Consider the following 18,327-nt stretch of genomic DNA (forward strand, 5'->3'; position numbering starts at 1 on the left):
TTACTCCTTGGGAGTTGATTAGAAAATAGTAATGAACTTCTAGACCCTGGGCTGAAATAATGCAGATGTTTTGTTTCTGCCAGTAGCTAAGAGATCAAAAGGATATAAACAGAAAAAAAAAAAAAAAAACCAAACCAAAAAACAAACAACAACAAAAAAACACAGAAAAGAGATACAGACACACAGGCTGGCATTAGGAGAGAACTTTTTGGAGAAAGTCCAAGATAGGGATTTTCTGGGATCTGGAGAATGGCATGTCTTGGAGAAAGGCAAGAATATACCTAAGAGATTTTGTTTTCTAATGTTAGTTTTCCCATAAATTCTTATGCTTTATGGAAGCTGTCTGGGCACTATTCCATTGTCTCTGCTCCTGAACTCTTACCTGTGCTCATGGGGGATCATTGAATTCCAGGCCTGACACTGGATACCACTTTTGGTAACAGATATTGTTCCTTTATAGTCTGCTCCTTTTCCAATGATACAATTTCTGACATAATCTATTGAAATAAAAGAGAAGAAATGAGGGATTTGGTTTATGTATGAAAAATTAAAGTTCATCTTCTGCTTTCGCATAAAATAATTATTACCATTTACCTACTTAAATCTTAAAATACTGTTTATTTGTTGATATACATGCCTATCTTTTCTTTTTTTTTTTTTTCCCCAAATATTGATCACTATCTGACCCCAAAAAATCCTGGAAATTTTCCCAATGTATCTGATTGAAAAAAACTCCATGTCTGAGGACTTATGTATCCTACGCATTAACAAGGTACATAAGAGCAATATTAAGTAATAAATGGTAACTCATACAAGCTCATACTGAGCTGCTCAGTAGTAAACTGAAGTACAAAACTGAAACTAGTATGCATGACAGTAGGAAAATATGTAGATTGGAAAACTGACCAACGGCAAGTATGTAGACAAATTTGCATGACAGCAAACTCAGGGTATGTGTAAATAAAACTGTAGGATGCAGCTTTCAAAATGCATGAAAGCACCCATGCCCAGGATGTTCCTACAGCCAAAAAATCACTGACTGACCTCAGGGGTTCTTTTTCCCCTCCCTAGCTGGGAAAACAAAATCAGTAAATAAATCAGTTACCCTTCTTTTCATACAGATCAAACGCATGGTCTTGCTTCTTTCTCACACCATTTGTCAAGCTGTTGAAGGATAACCAATGGCACCGTTTTGTAACTCTGTCATAAGCAAAAGCCCTGCAAAGAAAATCTGGATGAGAAAAAAATCTCTGTGTGGTTTATAATAATGACACATGGCCTGCCAAGGAGCATGCAATGACATCAGATTTATTTTTACTGGGAAAGTCAGAGAAACAGTCCAAATTACAATTTAAACCCACAACTGTGCTGAAAAGAGCAAAGAAACAAAGAAATTAAATTGATGTGGTCATTACATTAAATACCAGTTTGGTTGTTCACACTAATCTAAGAGTTCCCTTGTCATTAAAGATCTTTATTTTAAAACTTAGATAAATGTGACTGAGACAACATTTGTGTCCTCAGTTATGCTGCTCCCTGGGAGAGAAAAAAAAAAACAACTGTGAAGACTCAAACATCATCTTTACTATCATTACAATATGCCTCTGAAATAGTTAAGTATCTCACACTGATGGATTGAGGAAAATTCAAGCACAAGGAATCTGTTTCTTGCCTAGAACAACAGAGACTGTTTAAAAACAAGATTATTTTTATTTATATTTTTATTAATAAAATAAACTGTGATAGTGTACCTAGAATCTTTCCTTGCTCACTTTTGTTTTCTTTTTTTTTTTCTCATATTTTAAACTGCTTTCTAGGAGTGCGTACATGTGTTCTGAATTGGCTAGATATGGGGGAGGGCAAGAAAGACAAACAAAACCACAGAGTAAAAACACTTTATTTCATTACTTGAAATTAAAAATGCAGACAGTTTTCTCCTATAACAGTTTTGAAAGGATAATCTTTAACTAGAGGTAAAATACTTTAAAGGATTTTAAAACCACAATTGACCGCCTTGGAGGGGGCAACTTTTTTCCTTAATTTTTCATTTGAACCAAATAACAAATAACTAGCTTACCATAAAATCTACATTTTTGTCACTCATCCCATACCTTCTAAGATATTTTATTCTGATCTGAGAAGGCATTTTAACACTACTTGATAATATCCAAGAGTCACACAGATTTCTTCCACTTCATCCATACTTTGTCTATGCCATATTCTTCAGCACTGCATCCTTTAACAAAAAGTTCCTTGATCTTTGTTTAATTCACCATACAAGCTTTCTGTGTGAGATCTTGCTGGCTTCAGTTAAAAATGCTACAAGATCCTATCCAATCTCCCCAGTCTTCTCTCTTTCAAACATCTTCTTCATTATCGTTTCCATCACCAAACAGATTTTTCATCCAACTGCTCTCTCTACTCTGTTGAATCCAAATGTTTCCAACCTGCTAACCTTCATCCCTCTGCCCTTGTGCAGCCTTCTGTTCTCTTCTGGCTGATTCTCAAATTTGAGCATATCCAAGTGCCTCTAACTCCATCACTCACAAAAATATCCTTGACCTTTCCTGCCTTTCCAATTACATTCTCGTTTCCGCTCCTCCCTCCTAAAGTGGGAATGCAGAATGCACTGTTTACAAACTATTCTTCCAGTTTTTGCCTTTCAGATGCCTTTTGGTTTCTTTCCAGTTTGGCTTCAACCAGTTCTGCACATAAAAGTTTGCAACAATCTTTTCTTGGACCCAAATCTGGAGGGTTTTTGTACCTCCAAAGTCAACATATTTGAGCAAATTCTTGGACTTTCTTCTACTGATACCGCCGATCACAACAATTTTTTTTTGGTTTCTCTTTGTACTGAGGTATTCTGTAGATTTTCTTGCAGGTGCTGTAATTCTGTTGTCTATACTGAAATCCCTTCCTGGGTAAATACAGGCATTCCAAGCAGATACCAAAGGTTAAGACAGTGACAACTTTGCAGCTAAGGAATGGACACACCTGCAAAAGTCACCTGTATAGTAAATAAAAGAGTAACTGTAGTGATTTTTTTCATCCATAGGGTTTGTTTTGGGAAAAACCCCAAAGATGACTGTAGGAAAACAGACGGAGTTTCACTGCTGAGGATGGTGAAACAAAGGAATAGAACAGCTCAGAAGCAGCTTGATAAAACTGATAGGGAAGGCAGAAAAAGAGGTTCAGAGATTTATGAAGTCAAAAACACTGTGTAAGTGAATCTCAGGAGTTCTTTGATGGAGGATTTTAGGAATAATAAAACTTGTTATAAAAAAGAAACAAGTCTAGATAAGGATCTTGTTACTCAGCTGGAAATGAACAATATCTGTGTAAGCATGACAGCAAAGGGAATAGAGGAGGTGTCTGTTCTCAAAAGTTACATATTTTAGCTTCACCAAAAAAGTGTTAGAGTTAAAACCATCAAGGATTAATGATTAAAGAATAAAACACTCAAAATTTACTTGCATGTGACACAGAAACTCATAATGAAGAAATAGAAAGTTGTCTTAATTTCCCCCCGCCTCCAGAAAATAAGGAGTACCTGAACCTTTGCAAGACTGTAGTGCCTGAAATCTGCTACTTTTACCAGTTTCTGGCAAAAAAAAAACTTAACTCTGTTCCTGCTTGTGTACCTCACAGTGCACAGGCACAGATGTTGTTGCTCCCAGTAGTACTGTCACAATTATGTTACAAAGCAATTCCATTTTTAATTCTTACATAAAGCTTACATACAGAAAATAAAACATCAGTGCTGTGACCCAAGTGATGAAGAACTGCTGCATGGATGTGGAGTATAAGAATCAAGCCATGAAAATGTCAATAAACATAGGAAATTTCAAGTCTCATATTTCAAGCATTTAAAATGTCATTTTGTGTTACTTCTTATTTTAGAATGCTCCCACAGCAGGCAGGAAGCTAATTGGTTTTCATTTAAGTTGGCAACAAATTTCACCTTGTAATAACCATGTACTGGTATGAAGTTAAAGACTGGGATCCTAGAAATAAAGGGGAAACATTAGTAAACACTGGATCCTTTAAAAGGGAACACATGCAAAATGTGTGTTTACTGTAGCATCAAAGAACAGTTCACACTGCAAAAGGATCCATATGGGGCCAAAAGAGAAACCACAAGAATGTTCTGAAATCCCTGTGAAGAAAATACCATGCACTCTGTGCACAATGGTAGCACAGGCAAGACCTCATCACCTACACCTCTCCTGCTAAAGCAGGTTTTTAGCACCTTCCCTGCTAAAAGCCCACCAGGGAAAGCAGGAATTCAGAGAGTAAGTCATCAGGATCTGCAATTCTTCTCCAGATTCAGTGTAATGTAATTGCATGACAGATTGCCACTCTGTTATCTGTGAGCTGGGCTTTTCCAAGCTGTACTCTCAAAGTCCCTCATGTCTCCTTTATGTTGTTGCATTGATTCATTAAGGGAGAAATTGCCCTCTAAGATATCCATCAGACACTTTGTAAAAAAAAAAGCTACAAAACATGAAAACATTTTAAAAATTCTGAGAGACTCTAAATTAATTTTATTATAAAAGAGACTAGACACATATATTAACTTGTTCTTTATTTTCAGAACACAAAAGATAGCATCTGGAGCAACTACAAGTGGCTTGAGACAGTTTTCCTAAACTCATGCTAGAATATAAAATTGTTTTCTTGGAGTTATTCAGGATTTTTTTATACTGTGATACTTAATTTTGCAATACTTCTTGCTGCTGCTCATCAGAACTCAAGGATGTCTTGCTGTATTGAATATAACCTGTTCCTTTTGGCAATGACATCAGTGGAAGCCCTGTCAATAGGGAAAGGTGTGGCTTGTACCAGGTGAAAAGTATCAGTGCCTGGAAAATATTTTCTATCTGAAAAAAGTTATCTCTGCTCATGATTTACACATATAAACAGAGTACAGAATTATCCAAATGAGATCTTGCAACAATGGAATTAAAGGTTTACTGGAGAACTTAATGACAGTTGAGAACCTTCTCTGCCAAGGAAAAATATTTGTTGTCACGTTTCATCCAGCTTCCATTTGTGCCAATTGTCAAAACTGTTTTATGTTTCAAGTTCAGGCTCACGTTTAGCCCAGTACTCACCAGTACACAAGTCATCCACTCTCTCCAAGATCTTCTGCAATGCCTTTCATTGATTACTAAAGGTCTAGACTAAGAGAGGCCAGGGGGATCATGTAAGTCTAATACATCAAAAAAATGATAGTGATTTGTTCCAAAAAATAATAGACAGTGTGTACAAGGCAGAAAAGTGATCAGCTGCATGATGTGTTTCTAAGAGACAGCAGATGCTGGAGGATAGCTATCCAGAGCCCAGGTTTGATTCCACTGTATCAGATTCGCAGCACTTGCCAGTGAACTTCAGCAGGGCATGTATCTGTGCTCCATGTGTGAGGGTTTCATTGATTTCAGCAGGAGTAATGTGCAAAGAATGAAGGCAGAATATGGTCTGAAGTGGTGCTGAAACACTGCAGCTGTGATGTGTGACAATAACCATTTTACAAGAGACATAAAAATCTCAGAATGTTCACCTAATGCTACATTGCAGCCCAAGTCATCAGCATCTTAACATGAGTACATTTCAGCTGTGTTATGGAAAAGATTACAGATTGGACAAGCTAAGAAGACAGACAACTCAGATAAAACCTCAGAAAAGACTGACACTCCCTAGACAGATAGAGCAAGGTCACAGAAATCAAAAATCACAATCTTAAGGTTCTTCTCAGTACAAGCTACCATTGATGACATTTACAGAGAGACCTTTGATCAAAGGCTTGTATATGTGTTTCCTTGGGGAAAAAAACAAACAAAAGAGATACATAACTTACTTGCAAGTGAAGGAAAGGCCCTTGTTCCTGCTGCATCTCTTTGCACATTGCTCTGTAGTATTTAACAGCTTCGTTTTTACTTCCAGTGTTTTGTTTACTTTAATGAGCATCAACTCTCCTGTTTTTTTGAAGTCATGAAGAGGATTTCTCTTTTTGCCTTTGCCCTCTAAAAAAAGAAATTAAGAATAAGAAGAAAAAAACCACAACAAAATAAAATATTGTTAAGAAGACTGATGAGATTAAGGATGGCATTAGATATGGATAACACTTTCTAGGAATTATCTTCAGAACCTAAAACATAGAGAATCTCTCACAAAAATAGGGTATAAGCATATAATGCAGAAGAATTGATTATTTTAGACAATGAATTCCATTTTAAAAACCAAAATAGTAGGAAGTATAGCAAAACCAGTTTCAAATAAAGAGTGCATAATGCTGTAAAATGGTAAAAGGTAAAGTTCTCATCCTTTGTGAATTTTTTTCAGAACCTGCAAAATATGCCAAATAATTATCTGAGATCTTGTAAATATTTCCATGAAAAGCTCAAGTGAGAAAGAATATCACTTGCTGAATGCAAAAAGCAGTTCTTAAAACAATACACTTATCACAAATTGTGAAAAAAAATGGATTCTGGTAGTGACACAAAGTAATAATCTCACTGCTTCAGTGAAGACTCTGTGTGAGTGTTGTGTCCAGTCTAAGTGTGACTGAACTAGAGTTGTAGCTCACAGAAAAGATTATAAGGTCAAACAGAGGCCATAGCATGGAAACAGTCTGCAGTGTTACAAAGATTCCTGCAAAAATGAACAAAATGATCTTGCTTCTATGTCTCTATTGAGAAGCCCAGAGGAAGAGGTATCAAATGGAGGGAGGAAGATTGGCTAAAGATGTTTGGCTAAAGTGCAAGTGGAAAGGTCTTTGTTATCTGCAAGAAACTTCCAGAATTTTCCCAATATTTATTTGTACTTTTGCTTTGCATTCCATGAAAACCAGTCTACCAGTGAAGGCTATTCCATTGTCTCTGAAGACAGATGAGCACATCTGGAGAGTAACTGTCCCTGTTCTGTCAGATGAGTGACATAGGGAGAATAAATTGCCCTGTGGATCCATTTCTCCTATTTCACTCAGTGATCCCAGATGATCTTTTTGGATTAGATGGCTTATCCACATAAGGTTAGGTGAATAAATTCCTCCTTAGTTTACAGAGTAGATAATAGTATTTTCCGTAACTTCTTTCCATGTAACTGTATTCACAGCTGTCCTTTCTCTACAGACTCTGCAACAATAATAGAACACAAATGCTCAGGTTCAATTTATTAAATTTCACCAGAGGTTTTCCAATCGACAAAACCTCATCCTACTGCTCTGAATAGATCCTCATGCACATGCAGAGTGCACTTAGGCCAGTAAAGTTTTGCTTGGTGCACTCTGCAGAAGCTCAGAATAACTGTAAATTGCAATAGCTGAGGCTCTGGAGGAGTTACTGCCAGCTCCATGTACTGGAAACCCAAAGAGAGCTTAGGAGTGTTCCCTTTGAGAACTTCCATCCTGATCACTGAGTTTACATTTGCACTGGATTCAGCTAAATCACACCTCTCAGTGGTGAGTTATCCCTAAAACATCTAGAAACATCACAAAGACATCTACATTAGATCTCATCATGCTTCAGCTTAAAAAAAAAAAATAAAAACAAAGAAGCAGAATATCTCTGCTACAACATCCCTATAAAATAACCTTCCCCCCATCCTCCTTTCTTTCCTTTTGAACTGATGAAAGTAAACTATGCTACTCCCCAGCATTTAACAACTCACAATTTTAATCCCAATCACAAAAAAAGTTAAGAAAATAATTTATTTATCTTTAAATATAACTATTATTATCATATGAAGATGCTTTTGATCAAAAAATCCACTCTTAATAATTTTGGTGTTGTGTTAGGGATCCCTATCAGCTCTCTTAAGCATTTTCAGCCTTCTATATGTGTAGTGCACATGCACCCAAAATGAATCACTGCTTAGAGAAATGTTATGGTAATGTTCTCATCCTAAGAAACCTGAACCTGTTATTGGAAACGGTTGTGTCTACATTGAAGCTGCTTTTTTTTGTTGTTGTTGTTGTTGTTGTACCTGTGATAGAAACAAAGTGCTTCAAAAAGGATTGCATTTACTCCTTAAGTCAACCACAGAAAAACAAATCTTCCATAAAACTTTTGTGGTGTATTTCTCAATCTATTATCTTCCAAGACATAGTTGTTAGTTTTATGTTGTCTCAGCCAAGACTTTTATGTCAAGTGGTGGTAAGAATCTGTAGAGAAATATCAAAGTGTTTTCTTTCAGTTCCTGATACTAACATTTCCCATCTAGTGATAAGTGTCATTATCTTAATTCCCAAGATAACAGCTTCTTAAACTCACCAGCCAGCCTGCAAGAATATGATTTAAACAATCAAGAAATTCTGTTCTGCCTGAAAAATATGGTACAGAGTTCTGCTTTTTCTTTTTGTCCTTCTTTTCCTAGCAGTTGTCCAAAGAGGATTATGGGTTTGATCTTGCATTTAGCAATTCATAACAGCCTGATTTAGTTTAGCTTTCAAACAACAACATTCTATGTCTTGCCTATAATCCAAGAGGCAAAGGGCCAAGTGCATCTGTGGTGTGACTGTTAGAAACATCAGAATAATGCAAAGCACTACTTTAACAATTCTCCCAACAAAATATATGAAAACAATATTCTTTTTGCGTCAAATTAGGTGCCTTTATTAATAAAAAGTTAACTCAAACAGTGTCTTAAGCATGCTCCACATTAAAGGTTAGTAGGCAGCATGCATACAATGTAACTAATTTGTGATTGTCATTCATTTCAATTTTTTAAACTTTGATTTATCAGGCTTTCTTCTCATTTTGTGGGCCATGTCCTCTGATGTTTTCTGTCGTTTCATATCACATTACCAGGGAAGTCTGACATTCCACTTAAATTTGAAAATATTAGCAGCTGATTCAAACACAAAGGAATCCAGTCAAATATGAACCAACATTTTTTTCTTCAACAGGAACAACCACTATCTAAAAATATTTCCCCAGTCAACTTAAAAAAAATCTTAAAAAGGTGAAGATGGTGCCTTTTTCTGATTCTTAACGTGAAGTTGAACAGAAAAGAGATAAGCTCAGTCAGAGCCCAAGTAAATTGGAAATGACACATCTGCTCTAGTAGGATGCAGCATTGGACAAGTGCTCCATAATCTCAAAAGGGATTTCCAGAGTCTCCCTGCTGGTGTTCCCATTTTCATAAAAGACTTTAAATATTTACATAAGAAAAGAGGTACCTCACAGGGAAAGACATTTACCTTGGAGCTACAAGAACTCACCTTTCAGTTCCCTTACTAAGATTTTCAAATGAGGTTTCTGAACAGTCTTCTCAGATAAGAATCATTGACTGAGACTGCTATGGGGCACCTGGAGGAAAAGATTTCCAACAATACCTTTTCTTGGAGCAGTTCCAGTCCATGTCAAATAATTTCAATAATCAGAGATAAAGAAAACTGACATTCTACAGCATTTTTGTAAGAAAACTCACTAGCAAGTTCCAGTGACTGTGTTCTAGAACCTGCTTCACTCTACTTTTAATAATCTTAATACAAAACAGAACCAGCAACACTGTGAACTGTGAGCAATGCAGGCCACAGTATGCTATAAGATAGAGGGGCAGTTTCTTGATTAACAAGAGAAACTGGTTTGAATCAGTAAAGGTGTTTGTATTTTGATCTCTCTTTCTCTTCAGGTATTCTGTAATCACTGGGCTGATAGAAAAATGTCAGCAGTATAGCTTCTTTTTCCCTTCTGGCCTTGTGTCCCGCACCAAAAAAGGGCTCTGGGTTCCCAAACCACCACATCACTCAGTTCTGTAACTACCTGATTATGTTCTGTATCTCAAATTACAACTTACACCTTGCAGAACAAAATCGGTCTGACACTGAGCTATATGAGAGTATAGAGATTCAGTAGTTTCAGGTTTTTTAGAGTTCAAATACCTAAGCAACTCACATTTTACACCCTCAGGTCTTAGTACGATCACAAAAAGTATTTGGTTTTGCATTATCTATTTAGTAGTAAAAAACCTACAACAGCAAATACAATACCGTTTTTGTGGTAATCAAAATAGCATACAGGGTGTCATGGGGCCCAAAGATCACCTTTGTTCATTACAATGAGATCAAAACATTACTTGTGTTATCTACAGCAAAATTTTACAAGATTACTTGAATTTATCTGCTTCATTGGTAATCCCTTTCTCCTTCCTCTACCACTCCAGCTTTTTCTAATAAAGTACATTTTAGGCTGCAAAGTTATGGTCTTACAGAGCACAACTGGAGCATACTGGCTGCTTCCCCTGGAAAAGTCTCTACTTCTGTGGACTTGTTATAGGCTCTAGAAATCTTTTATTAAATACCAGTTATGATGCACTCAGCATGTCAGCTTCCAGGGTTTCCAAATTTCCCTCTACTCTATGCAAAAGTTGGTACTTTCTTAAAGAAACACATCTTGAAGTCTCCTGAATAGGTAAGAAAACTTATTCCTCTTGTTTCTTTTTAATTTTGCATCCCACTTTGTTATACAGAACAAAACCATCCAAACTTAACAACAGGTTTTCCAAATGGGAAGATAAATACATTTAAATTAAATGTTTATGTTTTAATTGAGGTTCTTAATGAAAACTTCATTCTTTGTGATTGAGTTTTATTTCCCTTTTCTGTTTATTTAGACTTACAGAACTTGAGCATTTTAATATTTATTTGCTTTGTTGAGCTAAACTTTCAACTGTGTGGGGACCTTTTATAACTTCCAGTTTTTAAAGAATATAAACACTCATCTAAAAGCATGACTGTTCTTTGTTTGTCAGATGTCAGAAACAAACTAAATCTATGAGAAAATAAATGAAGATAATTAAGATACCTGAATTCCTTAGACTAGCAGATGCTGTCAGAGAACTGCAGGAATCAACTGCAGTCCTTCCAAATGGAGAATGAAAGACAAAACAACATGACATGAGGAGAAATATTTAAAATAGGGAAATTGTCCACACGCTGTGCAGGAAGCACAGAGAAGCTGATGATTCAAAATATATTCCAGTGAAGAAAAATGGTCATATAAAGTGACACAATTATTTCAGAAATATAAAACAGACATAGGCACTGTTTTTAGTATCAACTGGCATATTAGATCTCTGTTTAATATTTTGCATCATGTTTGTAATGAAATTAAGCCACTTGACCTTGAGCAGTTAACAGATGGACTAATTAGAGATTGACTTATTTATGTTATAATTGATAACCAGGTCAGAATGTTAAAATGAGATTTGTTATTAACTTAATTTTGCAAATAATCATCACTGCAAGATAAAGAAAACTGGATTTTCCCAATGAGCTAGGACATAAAATTATGAGAGAGGAATATCATGTGATTTAAAACTTGGCACAGGGTGGGGGGAAATCAGAAATCTACCATCATATGAAAGATCTTTAATTTAAAAAAAAAAAAAAATCCTCAACTTTAAACACACCTGAAATAAATGTAGGAAAGCACAGTTCAATACAGTAAACATATCAAACATTTTATCAGGGGACAGCATAATTGACAAAAAATGCATGGTAACTTATATCCATAAGTTTCTTATACCATAAGTTTCTTTTCCCATCCATAAGAATGGGAAAAAAAAAGTGCAAAGCAAAAATCTGCAAAACAATTTATTATCACAGTGTCAGATAAATCAAAGCAGAATGCTTATCCCAGTGTAAATATTGACAATTTAATAAGAAAATTAAAAACAAAGCATGTTTATGTACATAAAACAGAATTTGGCAGAACTTGTGTAACAAGAAAAAATCAGTGAGTGGGGTTTGAAAAAAAGCAACAGTTCTCATCATATATGGCTTGAAACCAGAATGCAAATACAGTGAGGTGTTTAGCTTGTCTATAAAATATGATAGAAAGGATAGTTTTAATAAAGTTTTTCCAAGACAATGCTTCTTAAATGATATAAAACATTGGGGTAAACTGTATTCTGCTGTGTGCCTCAGTATGATAGCATAAATATAGAAATATAGGCTTCATCAAGAAAAAAAGAAAAACGAACAAACAAACCCAATCTTCACCAGATGGTGAAAGTAAATGTTACTAAATGCTTTTGGATACAACGTGCTTAAGTTAACAGTGTGGTCACAGAAATAAAAGAAAGGATGTTAAAGATGAATGTTGATCCTAACATCATTAATAGGGTCATCACAGTATTGTAATCTGTGTGAACCATTCAAAAGTACTTTTTCAATAAATACATTCAGGGCAATTTTGTCTCAAATCAAGTCATAACAGAATCACTCTGACAAAAAGAATTAGTGCTCAACACTTTTAACTTACTGTCATTTACTTTGACTTTTCCTTCTGCCTGTTTCAGTATCAGAAATATCCAGATTCCTGGCTAGAATGCAGAAAGTGAACACCTTTTCCAAATGACTTCTCATTTGGGGGAAAAGGGAAAAAAAAGGCAGAAAGGCAGACCAACATAAAGAGAAACTGGAGCAATCTGAGTTGTGCCCAAGAAAACAACTTTGTAGGTTGGATACGCTTAAAATGCCAGATTAAGTTTAATGCAGTTATTTATGTAAGACAATAATTTGGCGTAAAAGAAGTTTACCAACCATACCCAGAAAATCTGCAGTCAGCTGTATAGATGGAAAGTCACCAAAATAAAAGCAGCTGTCCAATGAGGCATCTCTAGCTTGTCAAAACTAAACAGTTTCTCAGAAGTACCTGGAGGATGATGTGAATATTTTACCTTCTGACATTTATCTTCTTGGCACAAAAGCCTTATGGGGAGAAGAACCACACAATTTTTAGAAAGTAGTTTGAAATATATGTAACTATCCATACAATATCTATATATAATAGATAATGATTTCCGTATTTCTACATTGGCTCTCAGTCTCGTTGTTGAGCAGATTCAGGAAATGTACAAAGATATTTCTTTTTGGCTTTACATTACCACTCACACCACACACCCACACCCCCTTATTAGCAACTGCAAAGACTGCCATGTAACTGGGAACCCAACTTCATTTTTATGCTAAGTCCTGCCTTTGGAATCCACTCCTATGGTTAGCATGAAAACTCAAGGAGCTAAGGATAATGCTAACAACTGATATATATGTTCTAAAATTGGATGGTAGCTGCAAATGGACAGATCTTCTCCTTCCAAGAAAAGGTTATCTGCTCAGCAGGATGCTGGGACCCACTGGCAGAAACAAATGTGCAGCAGTTTGTACTCTGACTTACTGTATCTAACCTCTGGCTAAATGACTGAGAGGATTTTCCCTTGTAAGATTTGCTCTCTTACACATTGTGCACATGTATTAAATCCCCACCATCTTCCATTGCATTCCACAGTCTTTACAAGCAAATGGTGTCTCCTTTGAGGCACCCAGCATGTTGTGCCCTTCCTTTGTGATGGTGCCCCAGCCAACCGGAATTCCGGGCATGCAGCAAGGGGTAAGGAGAAAAGCACAAGTAGGCAGGGCAGGGACTGGGCAAAACAAAGGATGACAGATGGCTGAGGGCAGCAAAACAGCCCCTGTGAGGAGTGATGAGAGCCTTGCTTCATGCTGTATACATGAAAATAGTGCTGCTGGCCAAGGCAGCGAGTCATAGGAAAAGCTGGAGCCGATGGGGGGACAGAGGGAGCAGCCAGTCCCCAGCTGGGCCAGCAGCACCGAGGACTGCCAGGCACGGCTGGGCTCATCAGACAGCACATGGGTGGAGGCCCACAAGCCACTGAAAACTACAGCTAGATTTTGCCAACACGTTTGACTAATCTGGAGCATGTTCCCAGCTCTGCTTCCCACAGCACTGCTTTGCATGGAGGTACTAACCACATTCAGGAACAGCTCTAAACCCTCTGGGCACTGCCACAGAAACAGACAGGAGAAGATGGGGTAACAGTGAGGATGTCCTCACCCCTTCTTCCCAGGTTTTTAGCTGCCATACTTTCCCCACAGCAAGGTTCAAATTTTGCTTGCATTATGGTAGTTGTCCTACTATCCTTGCTTCCCAAGTAAGCATGGAGAACAATCCTTTCTCATCTCCATGATCAATCCATTCTCAACTCTGTGCTGTCTTCCAGTCCCTGCCATTCCACCTCATCTTAATGCTGATGGGGAGAAAGTGAAATTCCAACATTCATCCAGTACAAGTAATTGCAAAACATGCAGGGCAAGGCTTTGTTTTTTCCCACATCATGCTTTTACTCAAAAAGAGGCCCAGTTATCCTGGTTTTAAACCTCCTTGGAAAAGTTCGAAATGCTTAAGTGGCAAACTAATGTTCAACATAAAGATCCAAAAGGGAGATATTCTGCTCTTGAGGGAGACTGCACATTTCCCTTCCAACCCTGGCCTCAGCTGAAGTATTACAATAATGACAGATGAGCTCCTCCAATAAGAGGCTTTCCTTTCCTTGACTTCAGTGGTCAATTTTCCAGAGTTTTACGCAACATTTTAATCTCATGTCTTTCAACTCTATATTCTCCTGCTATGTTGCTTATGAAAATGGCATTAATAGAAACAGAAAATCTGTTAAGCAGGGTAAGTGCTGTATTACATGTGAGAGCAAAACAAGCAGCCCCTGGCACTGAGTACCAAAAGGATTCCATTAAACAGAAGGAATACACTCTTCCAACTGGCACAGTATCATTTCACTTTGTTGACAGTATATAGTATAATGATTATCTACAGCTGGGATGGGAAAATATAAATCACATTAATTTTTAAAAATATACTTAGCTATGCAGACCACAGGAATACACAACATTCAAAAATTGATTATGGCTATGGGATTTGAATTTTTTTTTCTTTAAGTGATAATATATATAGGAACTAAGAGCTACTCCCACATCTTCATTAGCAACTTCTTCAGATCATCCAAACTACAGAATGTGCTTTAAATAAATTTGAATAAACACACTTGGCTGACAGTCTTCTCACAGAAAAATGTATCTTTAATTTAAATAAATCTTTAACATTCACTCTTTTGCAACATGCCAATCTACTTGTTGCTTTGATTAAAGAGTCATTTTTAGTTTCACTAAATGAACATTATTAAAGAGATTCCTCCCAAGAATACTGAATAATAAGAATATTTGATCAAGAAAGAAAACTCCTTGATGAAGTTATTAGCTACAGATTAATTTCTTTGTGCAAGTGACAGAGACTTACAGGATATTGATAATGACTAGGCAGGCAGTCTATAGGAACCATGCACATTTATCTTTCATCAATCACAGTCTTATCTTTTATATATTAAAAGGAACTCAGAAAGTGATAGCGTAGACAGCTTGCTGACATTTAAATTTCTTGTGTTTTCTTCACCCTCCTTTTTCTTTACCCCTTAATATAACCCAACTGTATTAGTCAGCAACTTCTGTTACACAGGACATTGTCTTTGCACAGAACTTAGGGCATGGGATTTCAAACCCAGAATATTCGTTCACAGAAGAAACTAAATTCACCATTATGTACATTTGAAATCAGATTTGACAGAACAGCACTAGAAGTATGGATGTGCATTAACAAAAGACTTCCTTCATATATAGGCAAATCCTAATATTTCTTAAAAACATCCCAGTAAAAAGGATCCAACATCCCAAACAAAGACAACATATATGTTTACAAAGCAATCATTTACAGAAATTGACCAGAAATTTGTATTTTCATAAAGAAGTAGCACAACTTTCCCTTGCCTACAATGTAAATATACAGACACTCTTTTTGAAGATCATGTATTTTCAAAAACAAGGCAAGCAAAATGGCAGTGTGTGCTAAGAATCATCTTTCTTGCCAATAAGGCAAACAACAGGATTAATTAATTTTAAGGAAGATGGGAGAGGAAAATTAAGAAAGGCAGGGTTTTCAAGAAACTGTCACCATGAGAGCAGGTCAGAAAACAACTCTTACTCTAGAAAACTATGAAGTTTTGGATATCTAATTTTTCTCCTCATCCAGGTGAACCATTCTCCCCCAAACTGGAGAGCCCATTGGTTGAGGCACAACCCTATTCATCAGCCCAGTACTGATGCATGCAGTACAGAAGGTGTCTCTCAGTCTCCCTCTCAAAATATTAAGTAGATCCAACATTCATTGAAGTTGGTAAACCACAGACCAGCACTAAGAGCCTACAGTCAGGGACAACAAGGACTTTCTCTCACTCAAGAAAAGCACCCTGACCTACCAGGAGAGCAAATCATGACCTAGCTTATTATGAGCTTGGCTGTGGACTAGTTGAGTACCTTTGGCCCACGCAATAAAGTGCATGTGTGTGAGTGTGTCTGCAGTGTTTATTTTGCTTTTTTTTTTTCTTAACTAGCCCCTCAGTTGAAGAGCTTTTGTCACAGGTGAGGGCTTCTCAACAGCAGGTTACCACAAGCTATTGGCAATATCTCCTGCTGCATATTTCTCTGTCCTTTGATTTGAAGGAAACAAACCCAGGAAAGTTTCTCTTTAACAGGAATTATTTTTGTGAAAAGTTTTGATGTATCAGCATTTTCCAGTAAAAGAAAACCAAAACATTTTCTCAGAAAATTCCTAACCAGCTATAGTCATCACTTTTCAGAGAAGCTGCATGTCCAAAAAATGGAAATTCCAAAGTACATGGAAAAGGAGTTCAGAAAAGTATAGTATCATAGTGTCTGTATCTCTGTGTCACCTGCTAAAGAATGCCTGTGAAAACAATATCCTCAGTGAGCAGACTGAGCACAGAAGTTGTAATGAGATTGTTCAGCATCCTACAGAACCACACTCTTCCTTGCAGGGGGAAAACAACAGGTTTTACTGCACGTGATGCTGCCAGTCTGTTTTTGACTTGCCCACTCAGCTCACAAAATACTCCACTTTGAAATTTCATTTCAAAGTATTTATTTTTTAACTAGAAAGCAGTTAGGTCTTGGAAGCCATGAGCATGCCATACTGTGCCTGATGCCCTCAGATATTGCCCCAGAACCCGCTGCCACAGTTGCCTGCTCTGGCTTTGCCTGCTCCTGGCAGATTCTTTCCCTGAATTGTGCCTGTCCTTTGTTTCTGTCTGTGCAAAGGTCTGACCCTAACAATGTTGCCGGAAGGAAGGAAAGGTTTGTAGAAACCTTTACAAACTTTTTTCCTTAAACGTCTTCCCAGAGGGCCAATAGAAAGCACAGAGTTGGCTCTTCAGATAATCAGTCCAGGGGGGACACTTCAGGAAAGAAATTCAGCTAAAGAGCATCCAGCACTTGATTACTTATTGTTCGTTCCTTCCCCCCCCACCCCCTCCATCTCCCGGATTTCAGCGGGAACATCTAATGAAATTACAAGTATTTCAGTCTGGAAATAGCACTCTCATGCTGTTGAACTTCAGCAAGGACATTCCCGTTCAGCAATGCACTATCCCGTGCTTTGGGTATTCCTTGTCAACTTCTGTTATTTAACATTTATTCTACCACTGGAAATTAAGGATACGCGGTCTCGCCTGATAACGACCGGGAGCACCTCTGGGCAAGGATGCGATTTCCTTTCCCCAGTTCTGCCAGTCCTGAGCGAGCCCCGCGCCCACTCCCGCACGGTGCAGGCGCTGGCAGCGGCGGCCCCTCCGCAGCCCCGGGCCGGGACCCGCCTCCCTCAGGGCTGCGCTCCTCGTCCCGGCCGGCTCCGCTCGGCTCCGCGGCGCTGCCAGCCCGCCCGGACACGCGGGGTGAGGCGCTGCCAGCCCCACCTGCGGGCTCAGACCTGCGGGCTGCGGGCTCAGACCTGCGGGCTGCGACCTGAGGGCAGCGCCCGGCGCGCCGCCCCAGCGCCCTCCCTGCCGCGGCGGAGCGGGGGAGAGGGGCCGTGCTGCGGCTGCGAGGCGGCCGGGGGTCGCTAGCGAAGTGATAGAAGAACTGACCTGCCGCGGGGATGGCGGTGGGCAGCAGCAGCAGCTGGTGGAGCAGCAAGGCTGGCAGGAGGTGGGTGGCCCGCATGGTGCTGGCGGCCCCCCCGGCGGCTGGCGGGGAGGAGAAGGGGAGATGGCTCCTCGGAGGGACCCCGTGCACCGCCGGTCACTCGAGGAGGCAGAGTGAGCCGAGCTTTTTATTGCGATGATCTAAGTTTGTTGTGTGATTAACTGGAAAGATCTGGGTCCCAACTCCCTCTTACGGTAAGAAACTGTTTAACAACATCCCCTCTCTGCCTCCTCTTCTCCTCCCCTCCTCAGGAGCTGCCTCCCTTCCCTCCCACCCCTCAACCAGCCCAGGGAGAGGGCTTCCCCCGCCTCATCTCTCCCTCCCTCCCTCCTTCCCCCCTCCTTGCCCCCGCCTCTCTCTCCATCCCTCCGGAGCTCGGGAGGAGCAGCCGGGCCGGGCCAGGTCCCTCAGCTCCTGCCCCGGGGCTGGTGGCTCCTGCGGCAGGGTTCCCTCACAGTCCC

At 38.7% G+C, this 18,327-nt stretch overlaps 1 protein-coding gene across 1 annotated transcript in view; it reads right to left on the reverse strand.

The window, feature by feature from the left end:
* Positions 1-17,884, reverse strand: part of HGF (hepatocyte growth factor) — a 53,377-nt gene extending 35,493 nt beyond the window's left edge. The window contains exons 1-4 of the mRNA XM_066550719.1: positions 17,395-17,884; positions 5,858-6,023; positions 1,106-1,218; positions 383-497 (exon numbers count right to left, since the gene is read on the reverse strand). Coding sequence (XP_066406816.1) covers positions 383-497; positions 1,106-1,218; positions 5,858-6,023; positions 17,395-17,884 — 884 coding nt within the window. The remainder of the gene's footprint in view (positions 1-382; positions 498-1,105; positions 1,219-5,857; positions 6,024-17,394) is intronic.
* Between the last annotated feature and the right edge of the window lie 443 nt (positions 17,885-18,327).

Source organism: Molothrus aeneus, chromosome 5 (genome assembly GCF_037042795.1).
Source record: "Molothrus aeneus isolate 106 chromosome 5, BPBGC_Maene_1.0, whole genome shotgun sequence".
NCBI lineage: Eukaryota > Metazoa > Chordata > Aves > Passeriformes > Icteridae > Molothrus > Molothrus aeneus.